We start from the raw sequence: 18,795 nt of genomic DNA on the forward strand, positions 1-18,795 counted from the left end.
TGGTGATGATCAGTGCACGGTATTAGTAAACCTTGCAACTTCATTAATCAAGCCAATTCACGCTGAATGGATAATTGCAGCTCACGCGACAATGAGTGAAAGCTCGGACCTAATTATCAGTGGTTTTGAGAAAGCGGGACTTAATTCAGCAATTTGGGGATTATTTACATGAGAAGCATTTGTGAGTACTATGAGACTTGATTGACATGATGTTGATACAGTGACTTTGTCCAAAAATCTGTGAAGTGTGAGCTCTAATACTCTGCTGTGTATATAAGTAGTATTTCATTAATAATAGTGTTTCAAGAAATAGTTATAATATTTTACAGGATTGTTGTTCTTTTGGATTAAAAATGCATGGATAAAATGAAATGTGCTTTCAGAAGGATTTAAATGTTTCAATAACAGTTGTACTCGAATGAAGGATCAATTTGAATACATATTAAATTTAATTTTCATATGCTGTTATTGTGTATTATTTTTTGTTATTTTTCAGTATTACTATTGTTTGAATACCTTATGCTTTTTCTCTATTTTCTCTCTATCCTTACTTCACATATCAATTTAAGGCAGTGAGTCTAAAATTACAGCTATCAGATACCTTATTGAACATGTGCATTGAAACACTATAAAATGATTTATCATTCTGCTTTCAAAAGGTTAAAATAAAAAATAAAATAAATACATGTAAAAGCTAATATTTAATTTCCAGATTACATTATTGACCTTGATTTATTAAATACTAATAGCTGTGTTAATCTCTAGGAATGAAACACTAAGCGAAAATGGGGGGGGTCATCATCCTACATGGCTCATTTTTCATTGCAGATTTAAATTCATGGTTCATGGCAACAACGAAAACCATGAAAATTGGTTCCCCATGAAAATTGATGATACTACAGTATTGTTAGGTGTTTAGCAGAAGATACTTCACTTAAAATTGCAGAAGCCATGAAAATTGGGCCATCTAGTATTGCAACAGTAAGGAGTATTAATTATGATGACAAAACGTTGTACCCAGTCTGTTTAAGAGACTTTGACAATGAAAAGGGCAAAGTCAGAGTGCTCTTCTTTCACCACCAGAATTAACAGTAGATTCCACTAGAGAAAACAATTTTTTATTTGCTTGATAATGCTTTGAATAAATATAAGTTGGCAGAATTGTATGGGGTTTTCAGCTGATGCTGCATCAGTGATGACTGGAATTCATAAAGGAGCTGCATTCTATATTTTGGAAAATGTCTCCATCATTGTTCATATCAGGTTGTCTCCGTCATATGATGCACCAAGCTGCAGGAAAGGCTGCCAATAAATTAGAAGAAGGAGAACTCCTGAAGTATCATGTAGGCCTTCTACCTGACAATGTAATTCATGTGGACAGAGTTGGTTTTTTTTCATCTTATTTCCCAGGTAAAAGACCCAATAACTGGAAGATATATATTTCCTCTTCTTCATCAGGTTATGAAAGGAATATTGGTTCTTTACCATTCTAATGCTGACTGTGAGAGATTGTTCAGTATTGTTAACAAAAATAAAACTGAATTCAGATCCAGGCTCTGGAACCCAGCACTTAGTGTTCTACTGGTGTGCAAAACATTCATAGTCTCAGCTGGTACAAAGTGTTTTGAAATGTAATATGAGAATCTGTTGCTTTTTAAAGCTCAAAGAGTTATATACAAAAACCTGAAGCAGTAATTGATGTTAAAAGTCCAGAGGGATAAATAAATCAATTTGTACATGTGCTCATTGAATTTGTATTATATGTGGGTTACTCTTTTTCTGCTCAGATTAATCTTTTTGTCCACTTGGATTACTCTTTTTGTCCACTTGGATTACACTTTTTCCTAACCAGGGGTTGGCATGTATGCTTTAATATCGGTAAACCATTTCTAACATAAATTGTGCCTTCAAAAACATTTAGAATTTCTGTTATATATTGGATATATTCCGAATCGCATGCAGGGGGATACATTGGACAGGCAAGAAACTGCATTCTAAGGTAAAGGTCTATGAGGATATGCATGTGGCCAGGTACATTAAAAAAATATGCCAATAGTCTGGGGGAAAATAGATAAGAGTCTGGGGGAAAATGATACACCAGAATAGCATCTTAAGAGTTGCTAATAGTTCAACAGATATTGATTTTCTTTTCTTGATCATATTCGGAGTTGAACCTGTTACATGAAGTAAAATTAGCACTGTAATTAAACCCATCATTGATTCAGGATCAGTGATTGTCTGTTCCCAACAATAAATGATACTGCCTGTTCCCAACAATAAATGATACTGTCTGTTCCCAACAATAAATGATACTGTACTTGCCTTTGTTTGATGCAACAGGTGCAAACCGGGAAACGATAGAACTTTAAATATCCATTGGCAGATCAGAGTCGTTACTGCCAGTAGAAATGGTAAATGTAACATTATTGGCCCATGTCTGCTGTACCAGAAAGTGATTTCAGATCTTTGTCTTGTCAATTGCTTGGATATTGTAAATAAAACAAACCGCATACTCCCCAATGTGCTAGCTGAAAATGTGATATAAGATCCGATTTTAGGCTGATGGTTGGAAATTGCAAGCCAACAATTTACCGATATGAGGGGAAGGTGGTCAGAATGTGTTGGCAAATCTGGGTCAAGACTGATGGCTGGAAATTTAAATAAAACAACATATATGAAGATAAATGGGGGAACATGTCTGTGTTTGGATGCATGCTTTATTCTCATATTCTAATACATTGTTTTTTCCATAGGTTAATTGGGAAAGTGAGAAGGAATGCTTCCAGACATTTGCACGTGAAACCAGTGAATTTTACGCCTTGAAGGAAAGTTGGTTTGCCGCATCAAGCCACCAGGAAGAGGAGGTATTTAGAATATACAGTGCCACAGTTGCAAATTATAGTGATCAAGTCGTCTGTCTGTTGTCAACCTGGTGGGGTGGTGGTGATTTTTTTTCAGTGTCTTTTAACACACATTTGACCATTAAAGAGACAACTGGCAATGCATTTTGGGAAGTTGAGTGTTGAATATACTTTGGAGAAATATGTCAAAGGTCAGGATTCCACAGACAGTTGTTCAGATTTGAGATAGGGGTTTATTGGATGAAGTTTCTAAGAACTAACTTTATTTACTGATTTCCTGTGCAAATTCCAAGAGACATGAAACATTTGTGGCAATTGAGAAGTAAGCAAACTTAAAAAGTTCCAGTAAGATTTCACTAAATCAAAATTCTGTTTGATTATATGTATTAGTCATAAGAATCTGCAATAGTGTACAAGGAGTTCCATTGGGATTATGATTTGTTGTGATGATGAGGTTTATTTAAGGACATATTGTTGGATTGGGGGGGGGGGGTAATGGCACTTGTAACACATTACTGGCTATATCATGCCAAAGAAGTGGGAGCAAAGTGCTTTTCCAAGGACACACTAAGGCAGCAGTTCCTGACTGGCCTAAATGGGTATTGAACCAACAACTGTTACATTATGAACCTCACACTCTAACAACTGAGCTACTGAAGATCCCTGGGGTGGTAGTGGAGCTAAAGTTGAGATTATCAGGGTAAAGTGTATGCATTGGAAGTAAATTTTAAGAAATGGCTGTATCTTCTGTTACCAAAATAACTTGTTTTCAGAATATAAATGTGTGTTTGACAGAAGAGACAACATGAAGGTTACAGTCATTTGGTATATTTTAATAAATTTATGGTTTTTCACCCTTGTCTTTAGAGCTTCCCATCGTATGGAAAATTTTATCATACCATATATTGTACCCGTATATGTCAGGTCCAGCTGTAAATAACTTAGACCTAGAGCTTCCTTAGCATAATGCACTGGCAGGTCAGGGTCTGTGTTGTTTGTTCCACTGATTACTCCTGACAGACTGCATAGACCCTGAGCTTCCTTAGCATAATGCACTGGCAGGTCAGGGTCTGTGTTGTTTGTTCAACTGATTACTCTTGACAAACTGCATAGACCCAGATTTGCAAGCGCATTACGTAATGTAAATCTGGATCTGTGCAGTTCACATTTGGACTCCACTTGAAAGCAAGTATATACTGTAATCATTGAAAGTTTCCCTGTAAATCATGGGAATGGAATTACATGTGCATGCGTTTATTATAATTTGAATATGAAATTTAGGACAAAGACACTAAGATTTTAAATTAATAATCCAAACCTATATTGCAAATTAAGTAAAAGGCTCTTACAACTTTTGGATTTTTTTCTTCAAATTTGATGGTAGCTTTATGCTTAAGGGTGGGGGGCAACTTTTAGGCATGCAGAGCCAAGATATATGAAATGTAAAGAATTTAGGTATTTCAGATGGCAAAAATTCTAAAACTCATCAGATAGGCTAGGCATGTCTCACACACATTACCTTCTTACATGACCAAACTGTACAACACATTCAACAATACTCTTTCTTCCAGGTAAACTACATTGCACCTGACATTACTCCCACACAAGGGCAAACTGTATAATAATGTATAGTAATGAAGAAGAAAAAAATACATCACTTGACAAACAGGTCAGAGGTCATGGTCAGAATAGGACAGGGATATAATAGTCACCAACACGTCGACTAGATTTCTTGATTGCAAAAGTTTTCACTGTCAGGTTTCTCCCACCACCCACCAGTGACTTTGGAGTATTTTACTATATCTAGTAAATGTTCCAGACTAAAACAGTTTAACTGCAGACACCAAATACAGGGTTATGCACCAAAATAAAAGGATAAACACCAAAATACATACACAGTAGAAACCCACTATGACACAATAATTGGGGTCCAAAAAATTGGATCACATTAATGCGGGGTTTTACAGTATTTTACTTTTTTCAGAGAACAACGCATTGGCACATATATGTTTATTCATGTCTAATGTATATCATGAATAGGGTATCAACACCATTTACTATCGTGCCGTCATCGCATGCAATTCATCCATAATGCATGTAATTCCATTGAAAAATTGCACACAGATTAAAAATATTCAATAATTTTGTCACAGATCATTGTCTGAATTCAGCGTCTAATATATAGCATGAACAGAGTATTAACACCGTTAACTTACCGTCCGATATCATACTGTCGTGACATGCAGATTAATCCATGTTATTCCATTGCAAAAATTGTATACATATTTAAACTATTCAATAATTTTGTCACAGATCATTATGTGTCGGAATTCAATGGGAAAAATTTACAGCAAAATTAGGTTAAGAAAGATAAAGCACATGTACGATACATTACGTTCCAGGGTCTATGAACGGTATCTGTATGAATTTCATACTGCTAAAATTTTATCATATGCGTTTCAATGTACCTTATCCATTGCAAATTCCCAATAATTAACACTTGTACGCCTATTCATTTGAACGACTACAGCAAGAATAATTTACAAACAACACATGCTTTCAGCGTGCTTATAACTTTTACTTAGATTTTGTGAATATCGAAAGAAACATGTGAAAAATATTTTTATTGTACAATTTCATACCCTGTCAATTTCCAGCTAATAAAGTGGACATTATTTACTGGTCAACTGATTGTGTCTAATAACACCGCCAAACCCAGCAAACATGTTGGCGGCTTTCATTTTTTTGATGTTTGCTAAATTGTGAGAATCTTTTATCAACCACCGCATTGTCTGCTGCTTGGTTGTGTATGCAGTTAAAGAAGAAATACATGTCGGCTGTTGTCTGAGCAATGATTGTTTACAGAATTAATTGACGACAATCACAAAGACTTACTGGCTTTACTCATGGATCAGTAATAAGTAACATTTCCAATAATGTTTATTTTGGCGTAACAGTTCAGGAACCTGGTGAAATTATTAAATTTCAGAAGCCATGCCACATTCGTATTATATTCAAATTCCTATGTGAACTGTTTCCCCAAATGATAAAAAACATTTTACACACTATTTCTCGTACTTAAAAAAAAAATTCAGGAACCACGCCACGATCGTATTATATTCAAATTCATACACGATCTCTTCCCCAAAATGATATTAAATTTTTTATACACTATTTCATGTACTTTGAAGAAAAAAAATTTCATGTGCAAATGAATATATGAAATTTCAGGAGCCACACCACAACCATGTTATATCCAAATTCGCATTATCGCGGGGCGTGTTATAGTGGGGTCGCAATGTACATTGATATACACCAAAATGCCTGGATATGCGCCAAAATACAGGGATAAACACCAAATAAATATACAGCAATATACACCAAAATACAGTGATGTACACCAAAATACAGGGCTATACACCGAAATACAGGATATACACCAAAATACAGGGATATACACCAAATTACAGGGATAATAGACCAAAATGCAGCGAGATACACTAAAATACAGGGCTATACATCAAAATACAGGGATAAACACAAAAGTACTGTGATATACACCAAAATACGGGGATATATTCCAAAATACAGGAACACCAAAATACAGGGATAAACACCAAAAATACAGGGATATACACCAAAATACAGGGATATACACCAAAATACAAGGATAAACACCAAAATACAGCGATATACACCAAAATACAGGGATAAACACCAAAATACAGGTATATACACCAAAATACAGGATATACACAAAAATACAGGATATACAATATTAGATTTAGTAGCAAATGACCCACACAAAGTCAGTTTGTTAAAGTTCATGCATCTGTTTCCATGACTGTGCAGTTTATAATGAGTTTGAGTTTCAAACAGAAATGTGGAGCCTCAATGATGCAGTTTATTGATTTCAGTGTAATTTGGGATTTTAATATAGTTTAGAAGATTTCATCATTGATTGAAGTGTTCTTTCCAAAATTGTGTTCTGCATTACTGTCTGGTTTTATGTAAGAGAACTCATCTCAATATTATGTCTTTACTGATCTGATGGGACCCCACATCCCCCCTCCCCCATTTGACAAAATTTTTGGTCAGTTAAGTAGTTTTTATTTCCAACCTTGAAAGTAGGATGATTTTGTCATAGGTATTCACTTACCTGTAGATGTGCAAAAGCTATTATTTTAATCAAGTAATATCAACAAAGTGGCTTTCACAACATCTCCGTTCTCACATTTTGAATAAGTCCGTGACAAAAACAAGTCCATTATGTATTCACAATTCATAATTTCAGACATGTTGGGTTCGGACCTTTCAATGAAGAAGTGGGGGTGTGTGTTTTTTTGCAGCATTAATTAGGTGTTTAGTGCAGTGGCTCATGTTTTATTCATTGTGAACTAATGCAAGTGAGATACTGCAGTAATTTTCACATGGATACTCATAGTAATTTTTCATTCCTTATTTTTTTATTTTCCAATATGTAATCAGATGTGAAGAATTTGTTAATAGGATGTGTGTGGGTTGTAGCTGTTAATGGCATTTTCACTTCTGTCTAAACATAGATGTAGTCAAGCACCCCAACTTTCATTCAGATCTATTAAAAAAACTAACTTAAAAGGCAAGAGTACTAGACTAACTGTGGAGGCAAATTAGGTCACATGGACTCATTGTCCGTGATTTTAGTTTTCTAGGGGAAGTAGGGGGATGTTTTCTAATTTCAGGTTTCATTCTAAAGTCACGAACAAGTCATTGGTCAGAATTAAACATTGGATAATAAAAAATATACATGAACTAGCAAAGTGCTAGAATATCCATCCTTAAGACCTATCCACTTAAAGACGTGGAAGGGGAGATGAACCAGATTAATTTTGTCAGTCTTTGACTGTCCCAGACCTGCCAACCCCGTATGATTTTGTGTTAAGTTCTATGAAAATGAGCTCTAAACTACGCACTTACGGATTAAAAGAAAAAATATAGAAATATGATAGTCGCTGTAAGATCCACATCATTGGCTTCTTCATGTTTGATTAGGATCCAGATTTCACATCAGATGTATCAAGTTAGTCAGGGTACCAGACTAGTATTACAATACAACCTCAGACACTTTCAACAGCACATATTTTTTCATGCAAAGCATCTGCATGATGAAACGGTTGATTACATAATTTTTTTTCAAATGGCATCAAGCAAGCAATATATGTTGAAGACGAAAGAAAAAATAAGCTTCTTAAAAAGTGTTAATAATCAGTACATAAGAATTAAAAGGAATATTCAGATTCTTGTGAATAAAAGCAGTAAGGACACAATTACGTTTATTGGACATCATGTGTTGATTTTTTAGTATGTGAAATGAAAAAAGAATTCAAGAATTACATAAGGTTGAGAGATAGTAACAAGCCATTGAGCTGCATAGGGTTTGGAACTGAAGTTTGTGCACCTATAATAAGCAAATAAAGTCTGTGTACTTTACCAACTTTTAAGTTGAACATAATGTTTACCATCGCTGCTTCAGTTTCAAATCCAAAACATTTTTTAGATACATATTTACTAACCTCACAATAGCAGTACACCTTACTAAAAACTGGTCAAACTTATGAATAAAATGAACTGCATTACTGAGACAGGTTTGTTTGGGTTGGCAGGTCTGCCGTCCATCATCCTTATCCAGACTAACGCTCCTGTGCTATTTCACTAATCAGACCTGAAGTGTATTTGGGAATGAACATACACTGCAGACTTGAACTGGGCCTTTGCAACAATTTTGTCCAGGATTTACCAACCAAAAAAGTTTTAAAAAATTGTTTCTGGACTCTCATTGCAGTATCAGCAGTGTATCTCACGATGAATTTGTGTCATGGACCAAAACTGGGTCTCTTTGACCTACTTTCTAGGATTTATTCAAATGAAAAAATGTTGATTCTTCTTCCCCCAGCTGTAACTAGACTATCACAGTTTGTATGCATCTTGGGAAGAGCAGGCTATAACAGTTTGTAGGCATCTCGGGAAGAGCATGCTATAACAGTTTGTAGGCATCTTGGGAAGAGCATTTGACCAAGACAAAATCCGGGTCACAGCAATCTTCTTTCCAAGATTTATCCAAATTAGACCTTTCCAACATGCAACCGCTCCTTGTGGTTGAAGCATCCACCTCATATGTGGGATGACACTGGTTCAAATCCTGGCCAAGTCGTACCATAGACTTATAAAAATGGTACCAACAGCTGCCTCGCTAGGCACTCAGCTAAAGAGGTTAGTGATAGGACTTGTGTGAGGATAATGTGACTGGGTGGGACATCATGCTACATGTCTGCAGCATGATGCCCCATTGCTAGATACCACTATAACCTGCCACATCATAGTGATATGACTGAAAAATTGTTAAACATTAAAAAACCAAATCACACACACAAAAGTCCCTCTGGTATTATCATTGATAAATACTGTATTAGGTCCCCAGCTTTTAGTATGGCTGTAATTAGCCCCATGCTTCTATTATGGCAGAGATACTGATGTAGGGTCCCATGGTTCTGTTATAGGAGAAATACTGTAATAGGCACCATGTTTCTGTTTTGACAAAAATAGTATATTCAGTTGAAATCCTTCAAATTCTTTCAATATAATGAAGAACATTGTCCTTAAAATAAATCTTTGTGTATCATTATACCCATACAACAGCTGTTGTTGGGTAATTTAAACCCTTTCAAAACAATTTTAGACCCATATTTGCTTTTGAATAATATATACCTGGCTGCAAATAGCATATACAGCACTCACTGAATATCAGGGATGTCCAACCTTTTTTGGCTGGGGGCCAAAACAGATAAAATGCTAAAGGTTGTAGGCAGCATGGGCAAGAAAAGTGCCCTATCACTAATTAGGCATATTATTTAAAATGCATGTTTTCAAAAGGACACCTACATGGCTGCAGGCTGTAAAGGACTGGGTCACAGATAGGATATACCTGCTCAATATAATGTTTGTTATGTAGCCATAATGTGAAGGGATCACTTTATACAGATATACCTTATAGTGAGGGAGCATTGTAACAAAATATGTTGTCGACTTTTGGACCAGCAGACAAAAGTCTGCTCTGTTTATTTCTACATATCCTGTTAAGTTAGTTCTGCTTTTATAAATTAACATTTACTGTGCACCTTGAAATTGTATGGAATTGTATTATGGCACTATATCAAATTGTATGGTAACTGCATTATGGCACCAAAGCTTTATGCATGGTAATTGCATTATGGCAATATAACAAATTTTATGGTAACTGCATTATGGCACCATCACTTTTTGCATAATAACTACATTATGGCACCATAGCTTTATGCATGGTAATTGCATTATGGCAACATAACAAATTGTATGGTAATTGCATTATGGCACCATCACTTTTTGCATAATAACTACATTATGGCACCATAGCTTTTTTGCATGGTAATTACATTATGGCACCAAAGCTTTATGCATGGTAACTGCATTATGGCACCATCACTTTTTTACATGATAACTACATTATGGCATCATAGCTTTATGCATGGTAATTGCATTATGGCAACATAACATATTGTATGGTAACTGCATTATGGCACCAAAGCTTTATGCATGGTAATTGCATTATGGCAACATAACAAATTGTATGGTAACTGCATTATGGCACCAAAGCTTTATGCATGGTAATTGCATTATGGCAATATAACAAATTGTATGGTAACTGCATTATGGCACCATCACTTTCTGCATAATAACTACATTATGGCACCATAGCTTTATGCATGGTAATTGCATTATGGCAACACAACAAATTGTATGGTAACTGCTTTATGGCACCATCACTTTGCATGATAACTACATTATGGCATCATAGCTTTGTGCATGGTAATTGCATTATGTTACAGCAGATCAGGATCTTTGTTGTTTGCAATTTGACTGCAAGTAAGTAGTATATATGGTACCACCTTACAGTGAAACTGCCTTATAAGAAAGTACAATATACATATTATTTTACATAATAATATGGGTCCATGACTATACCTGTCTTATAACAGGAACCATGTTATAATCTAGGACCTTAATGTGAGAGTACTGTACTTAGAATTCGAAGCCATCAGTGGAGCCACTGATCTGTAGCACATACAGTACTCCCTCATTATAAAACTGTCCATGGGACCCATAAGGTATAACATCAAAGTGAGACAACCTCATCATGAAATAATTAATACATAATTCTAATACTGAATAATGAAATGGGACCCACGACTATTGCAATAAAGATCCACATAGCACTATATTACTGATTTATGAGACCACTCCATCGGCCTAAGTCGTTAGAGCATCCGCCTTGGATGCAGGAGGTCACAGGTTCAAAACCTGGCCAAGTCATACCAAAGCCTTATTTTAAAAAAATGGTACTCAGTATTAAGAGGTTAGTGTTAGGACTGGTTGGCCTGGTGTCAGGATAATGTGACAGGGTGGGACATGATGCTACATGTTTGTGGTAGGATGCCCTGGTGCTAGACATCACTATAAACTGCCACGCTGCAGGCATTGTTGCATTATGACTGAATTTTTTTTAAAGCTACATTAAAATGTCAAATTTCACACACACAATGATTTACCAATGGTGCTTGGGTAGCTGTTCAGTAGTTCTAAGATACTCCCAGCTATAAATAGCATAGCTTATCCGGATCTGCCAACATATGACATACTGGTAGTCCAGGACAGATGTCACAGCTTACCCATATCTGTCAACAGATGACATACTGGTAGTCCAGGACAGAAGTCACAGCTTACCCATATCTGTCAACAGATGACATACTGGTAGTCCAGGACAGATATCACAGCTTACCCATATATGTCAAAAGATGACATACTGGTAGTCCAGCACACTTGTCACATCTCATCCATATCTGTCAACAGATGATATGCTGGTAGTCCATGGTCTGTGTCACAGCGCAACAAGGATCTGTCAGCATATGGTGTGCTGGTAGAACAGGGTCTTTGTCAAAGCTTAGTAAGATTTGCAAATACATGCTGGTAAACATTGGTGTATGTCACAGTTCACTCAGCTCTAATGACAGATGACATGCTGGAAGACCCAGATCAGTTCACAGATGATGTGCTGGTAGATCATAATCCTGTTCACAGTTAACCCAGATCTGCTGACAGATAACATTGTTGTTTTTATTAGGGTAAGTGTTGGAGCTTACCAAGATCTGCTGACAGATTTTATGCAAGCAGCATGCAAAATTGCTGCCAGCCAACTGGTCTGATGCCAGCTAAATTTACAGTGGATTGGCACAAAAAATAAATGGTGTCAATCCCTCTTGCCAGTTTGATATTTAGGTATCTTGAGAAAATGTAATGACTTATTGTATCATATTAAAAGGAATAACTAAAACCATGTGAAATATAAAAGTTGTTTCCGATGACAGCTCATGAATATTATTAGCACAGCAAAAATCTGCTGGGTGAGATGGAAAGGGAAATAACTTCATATATTCTATGTTCAGTAGATGCTGGTAATTCTAGGTAAAAAAACCTCTCTGATGTCTGATGAAACATGCTACTTCCGATTAGCAATATCAGCTTGTGGAATTGTTTGGATGATACAGTGGTTGTTAGGTTAAATCTAGTCTCTACATGACTGATGTACCATGCCTAGCCTCTACATGAGGTATGTGTATACCTAGATCAGCATGAGGTATGTATGTACCTAGATCAGCATGAGGTATGTATGTACTAGATCAGCATGAGGTATGTATGTACCTAGATCAGCATGCGGTATGTATGTACAATGTGACCCCGCTATAGCGTGCTCCGTTATAACACGAATTTGGATATAATGCAGTCGTGGTGTGGCTCCTGAAATTTCATATACATGTATTTTTCTTGGACACAAAATCTTTCTTAAGAGTATGAAAAAAAATTAAAAACTTTATTATCATTTTGGGGAGGAGATCATGTATGAATAATACAAGACAATTGTGGCATGGCTCCTGAAATTTTGTATCTATTTTTCTTGTACACGAAAAAGTATTTGTTTCTTCTTAAAAGTACAAAAAGTAATGCATAAAAAGTTTTTTCTGGGATCGCGTAGGTCTTCACCAACGTCACAAATTTGGATTGTTTTTCCTTATTGGCGGCAAAACATACCATGGGGCAATTTTTTTTTATTGGCGACGTTGTTGGCTGTTTAAACTTTTATATACAACCATTGGTTTAGAGTGCAGAAATTCAGAGGCCCCATGAAAGGAAGCAGCAAACTGGATATAAAATGCATTGAAATTTATCTATTGTTACATAAACAAATTCTTTGTCCATATTGACAAACCATCTAAACAGCGCATTGTTATATTATAATCCGCTTATCATGACATCTAGCATGAGTACTGTATGTTGTGAGATATCCGCTTTTTTGTTGTTGACATTTCTGGTAACAAGATCAACTGGACAAGATATTATCTTGTAATCTATCTTTCATCGGATTTTCGGCCACTCACTAGTAATTAATATATTTACAAAGACTGACATTTGTATGTGGATGGTAAGTAAAATTTCTCTTCTTTTCACTCAGAATTAAATCCTTCAGAACACTCACATTTTCTGTAATAATCCCTGTCATCAAACCAGAACACCTGCGTCTCTATCGTCTGTTGACCCTTTATTAATTTTCAGACGCATGTGTGGAAGACAGCATCACGTTGCTACCACAAATGTTAAAAAAATTAAAAATAAAAACTACATCTTACTTATTGGTTTATTCAATAGGCATGGAGGGACAGTAACTAGAATTGTCCAAACAAAGGCTAATAGAAATGTACCCAGATAAAATAGTTTGCTGAAATTTCAAAGGAAACAGATTACCTTTGAAGCACTGATTGCTATGAAAACGTACTCAGCAGATGGGAAAAAAATCGGTCTCAATTATGCAATACAGTTATTTGATGTTTCCGCCACAATAAGAAATGGGCATTTGTTTGGTTCTCCAAAGCTGTCCCGGGGGGGGGGGGGGGCACCAGACAGATGCCCTCCCCCACCCCACCCCCAAGTTTAAAAAAAAAAATTGAAAAGTTGGTTTTTTGTATCCCCCATAGGTGTGTGTTTGTATTATTTATAATTGAATTTTGATCAAAAATTTATATTTTTTTATATAGAATTTTTGATGGGGTATTTAATCCCTAGTGTGATCTATAGGGTTGTTCATCCCCCAGTTATAACCCCAGTGTCGAAATTCCTTCCTTGGTTGGCTTGGTGATGTTTGCCAGAGATCCCTAAGTCCCGTGTATGCTATATGTGTTTGCTATATGTTTCTATGTTGGGACGGCAGTCATAATCAAATTTTTTCCCCAGTTGTCTTCTCATATACTTATAAAGTCGGTGTTTAGTAATAATTAATTTTTTTTAATTTAAATATTATAATAGAGTTGTTTGAATTTTGGTCAAGAAAACGGTGTGATATATAATAGTTTTTAAAAGAAATATTGTTTTAATTGAGTGATCATTGTGTGTCGTTTTTTCGCTATCTCTTTAATTTAGAATGAGAGGCTTTATCTGGGGAAGGATCCACGTTTTTCTTTATTTCTGAATATTTTTACTTTAGCAGAATACAGCTCTCTCCTGTATTTATTAAAAGTTTATATAAAATTTCCCAAAATTTTTCTTTGTATATTTGGTATTAGTTTTATATTAGTATTGTTACATCATTAATTGTAATTGTAATTTCCTTTGTTTCTGTTCTGTTAGTCCATTTCCTCCATGTGGGTTTTTCTGTTGCTATTTCGCAGGCCTGTCCACTTCGCGTAGCATCTTGTGACTTAGCCCTGCGACATCTGTGCAACTTACTTCACCCACACAGGGGTTCCCTGTATCCCTTACTCTGCATGGCTTAATGGGAGAAGAAAAAGAAAAACTTTTAATTTTAAAATTTAAACTTCAAAGAAAAAATTTAATTTAAAAAATTTTCCTTTTATTCTTTGAAATATGGATGCTGTGGGGTGAGAGATGGGGGCAGGGCTTCAGCTCGCATTTGCGTTACACGTCCCCACATTGGTTGGTATTACAGAGTCCCTCCCCAAGCCCAACTAAGATTGTGTTATATCAGACTAAAGGTAAGTATATATTTGTGGTAAGACGTATTGAATTTGTATTGTAAATGATATTCAATTTTTGTGTAATACATTTATTATTTAAATATTTTTATCACCTGTCCACAGGATATCAGTTGTTACTATGTAGTCTATTAATTTTAAGACGATTTTGTTTTCATAGTTTACATCTACATATAAAATATTGTTTTTATTATACTTATATTTAAATTTTTCAAATTTCCATTATTAGCATTATTCTATTGTTTTTTGTTTTGTTGCATTGGGCAATCGTATGTAGTTTGCCGTTTTACATAAAGGGCATTTCAGCATTATCCTGATCCTTAGCGGTAACTCACTAACGCATACACCCTTCATCAAAGAAAGCCAACTACGGTCTTTCAATAAATACAAAGAACTTTTATCAAAGGAAGTCAGTACCAAACTTGAATGAAAGCGATGGAATCTGATGGATTTTTGCATTTTCCAACGTGACTGCAACACGTTAATTGTGCTGTGAAAGTTTTCTTTTTGTAGGGAAAAAGTTTATGCTTATGAATGCTACCAACGGTGGCTTAAAACGCAAACTAACTTTTACTGACTTGGACGTACTGAAAAGTAAATGTGCATCACTATTCATTACGTGATTGTGCTATATTTTTCCACTGAATTCAGACCAATATGACCTGTGACAAAATTATTGAATATTTTAAAGCTGTGTGTGTGTGCATATTTTCGATGGAATCACTTGTATTGTGGATTCAATGTATATGATAAGGTTCGCGGGTGAGTATACAGTGTTGATACTATTCATGCTATACATTAGACATGTATATATAAACAGTATTCACGTACATGTACCAATTCATGGTTCTCTAAATAAAGTAAACTATTATATATGTCTTCTCTGTTTTCACTACAGGTGTATTTCTCATTTAATATCCATCGATTTAAGATGGTAACTGTGCCGATAAAGCACGTATTTTACCGCCAGTATTTATTACCTACACCACCTCCCCGCATTTTTTTTTGGATACATACATAATTTTCTTCAGCTAACTGACCTGGTTGCTTATAACACGGTTCAGTCTATAACTCAGGTTCTATGGCTCCCAACTACCGTGTTATAGTGGGGTCACACTGTACCTAGATGAGCATGAGGTATGTATGTACCTAGATCAGCATGAGGTATGTGTATACCTAGATCAGCATGAGATATGTGTGTACCTAGATCAGCATGAGGTATGTATGTACCTAGATCAGCTGGATAGTCAGTAACCGATGAATAAACAGTGGCCATGTCAAGCTGAATTCCATTAATCATACATTATACAAATATCTTATTTTGGGTTTTTCTTTATTTTTCCATGTTTCATTATATAGATAACCTTATTGAGGTCTGGCGTTCTTGTCTACTTTCATTTTACCACAGTCGTTGACTTCATTTTGTCTTTTCATATATCTTGACTATTCAAATAAAATTCAGAAATAAACTGTACAAGTTTTGTTTTTATTAATTTTGGTGCAACAAAGGATGTCACATGACTATCTAAAAATTGCACTATGTCGCCATCATTTAATTCACTTGAGAGGATTGCCATTCGGAACAGCTTACAGAATGCAAGGAAAAAGTGTGCTTCATGGTGTTTACAGAGGAAAACAATCACAGATCTTGGCTGATGAAAAAATTACATGATTCATGCATACATGTGACAGAAAAACATGAAAAAAAATCAACGATGAGTTGCCTCTTCAGATGGATGTGACTCGCAAAATACATCCCAGATTGTAAACTTCAACCACTGTAAAAATACACTTTTGCATGCAGTTTGTGCCAGCATCAGCTTACAACAAAGCAGTTCATGTTTGTATTAATACAATTTCCTTTGATCGGGTACCCAGTTGATGTTTACAAAGTTTTTCACAGCTCTACTGAAGATACTGATATTCTCTCTCTCTCTCTCTCTCTCTCTCTCTCTCTGTAGAGAACAAGAGGCACTAAATAGCATTTTACAATAAAGAAGTCCCAATGTATGTATTGTAATTGCGTACAAGTATACTTGCTTGTAGAAAATTTATTTACAAGAATTTTAATGATTATTATTTTAAAGTATTCATTTAATTTTAATATTAAATATGTTGTGATATTTCATCCTAACTTTCAAACGCATTGTTTGTTAAAAATATGTGAGGCTTTATTTCTTTGCATGTATGTATCTGAAAGCAACATGAAGTGGAACTTCATGCATTAATTGTTTTCATATACTAAAATAAATAGCCTAGAAAAGCAAAGAGTCTCTTTAAAAAGATTCTTTCTTGTGAATTTTTAAATTAACAATTTTTAACATGTCTTTACACCATGACTCTTATTACATATTCTTAGTTTAAATTCTTTTCAAGTAGCACAGACAGTTCTTGATGCAAGTCTTAAAGTCAATCAGGCACTTGGAAGATTTCTGAAAGTGAGTGGCAGAGGCAAGGCACCCGAGACTGGTACTACATCTGCTGCTGTAATGATTTCCACATCGTTTCCTACAAGTACTCTTCAGTCCTTTATGACATCAAAACAGACAGTAGTGGTGGAGATATATTTTGAGTTATCTAAGCCGTCACAAGCCATTATTCATTTAGAATGAATAAACAGAATATACAAGTTTATATTCAATGGCAGCATCATTTCCAAGCAGTTCAGTTGCAGCAAAAGGAAAGCTGCCTACCTCTCTTCTTTTGAAATTGAAACAGGTTGCACTGTGCCCAATTTTTGGATGGGACAATTGACTCTATATTGATTTTCACGCATCTATAATTTAGGAACAATGTACATTTTACATTCATAGTCTCCTGTTGTAGATAAATAAAAGAAATTGAAACATGCAACTAATGACCTTCTTTATTTTTTATTATTGGTCCTTGAAAACTTTTGACATGGGTTTTTGAAAGTCTTTGAATGTTTTTACCTTTAAAGATATTTAAATCCTTATATACTTGCTTGAGACATAAAATGAATGTAGGGAACATCATATCAGTGACATGTAATAAATTTATTTGATTTTTCCTTCCAATTATAGGACACAGGCCACACATGGAAGTGGACAACAGAACACGTGCTATTCCCGGCCTTCCGTAATCTCTTTTTTCCGCCAAAGTCCTTCGCTGAAGATTCCAGTATTTTACAGATTGCCAATCTTCATGATCTGTACAAAGTCTTTGAAAGATGCTAACCTTAGTTAGCTGGCCATTTTGAGATGTTATGTTGAAGGGACTACATACCTTTTGTTGGGCAGATATAAATTACATAGGTGCCCTTGAACTGTGATCCTGGAACTTGAAAGTGACCAGCAACATAAATCACTATTGTTGATGTGATAACATCATTGTTTTAATAATAATAATAACAGAATTAATTACTACTTATGACGCTGATCATATTTCTTCGTAGAAATGAAGTTTCAGAACAGGACAAAATTTTCATGCATGAATCAGTGGATGGGACCATAAATTTTACAGACTGGAGTTTAACATGGGAGACTAATACGTACATAAAGTGTAATGTTACGTGTTTGGGAGCCACACAGAAATTTATGTACCAGAAAGATATTATCATTAAAGCTTAGTTCATTGTATGGAATGACTCCGCATTTTATTGTTGACCCCACATTAGCGGTGTGCAAGACATAGCAATCATTGTGACAGCAGTGACACCTGTATTTTGATATGGTTTTTGGTTAATGATTTTAGTTTGTATATATTTCCTAAACAACTCAATAGATTCTCATCACGCTGAACTTGAATCATTAATATGAAGATAAGAAAAATCATTCTATGATGTACTTTTTCTGCATTTT

The 18,795-nt window shown here is 35.2% G+C and overlaps 1 protein-coding gene across 3 annotated transcripts in view; it reads left to right on the plus strand.

Annotated features, from left to right (window-relative positions):
* Nucleotides 1–18,573, plus strand: part of LOC149779592 (DNA mismatch repair protein Mlh1-like) — a 302,826-nt gene extending 284,253 nt beyond the window's left edge. For all 3 annotated transcript variants that reach the window (XM_089940364.1, XM_089940363.1, XM_089940362.1), the window contains exons 19-20: nt 2,754–2,864; nt 18,019–18,573. In XM_089940364.1, the coding sequence (XP_089796490.1) occupies nt 2,754–2,864; nt 18,019–18,171 (264 nt within the window). In that variant the 3' untranslated portion in view covers nt 18,172–18,573. The remainder of the gene's footprint in view (nt 1–2,753; nt 2,865–18,018) is intronic.
* The last annotated feature ends 222 nt before the right edge of the window (nt 18,574–18,795 follow it).

This window comes from Sinohyriopsis cumingii, chromosome 17 (genome assembly GCF_028554795.1).
Source record: "Sinohyriopsis cumingii isolate HCF-2022 chromosome 17, ASM2855479v2, whole genome shotgun sequence".
Lineage (NCBI taxonomy): Eukaryota > Metazoa > Mollusca > Bivalvia > Unionida > Unionidae > Sinohyriopsis > Sinohyriopsis cumingii.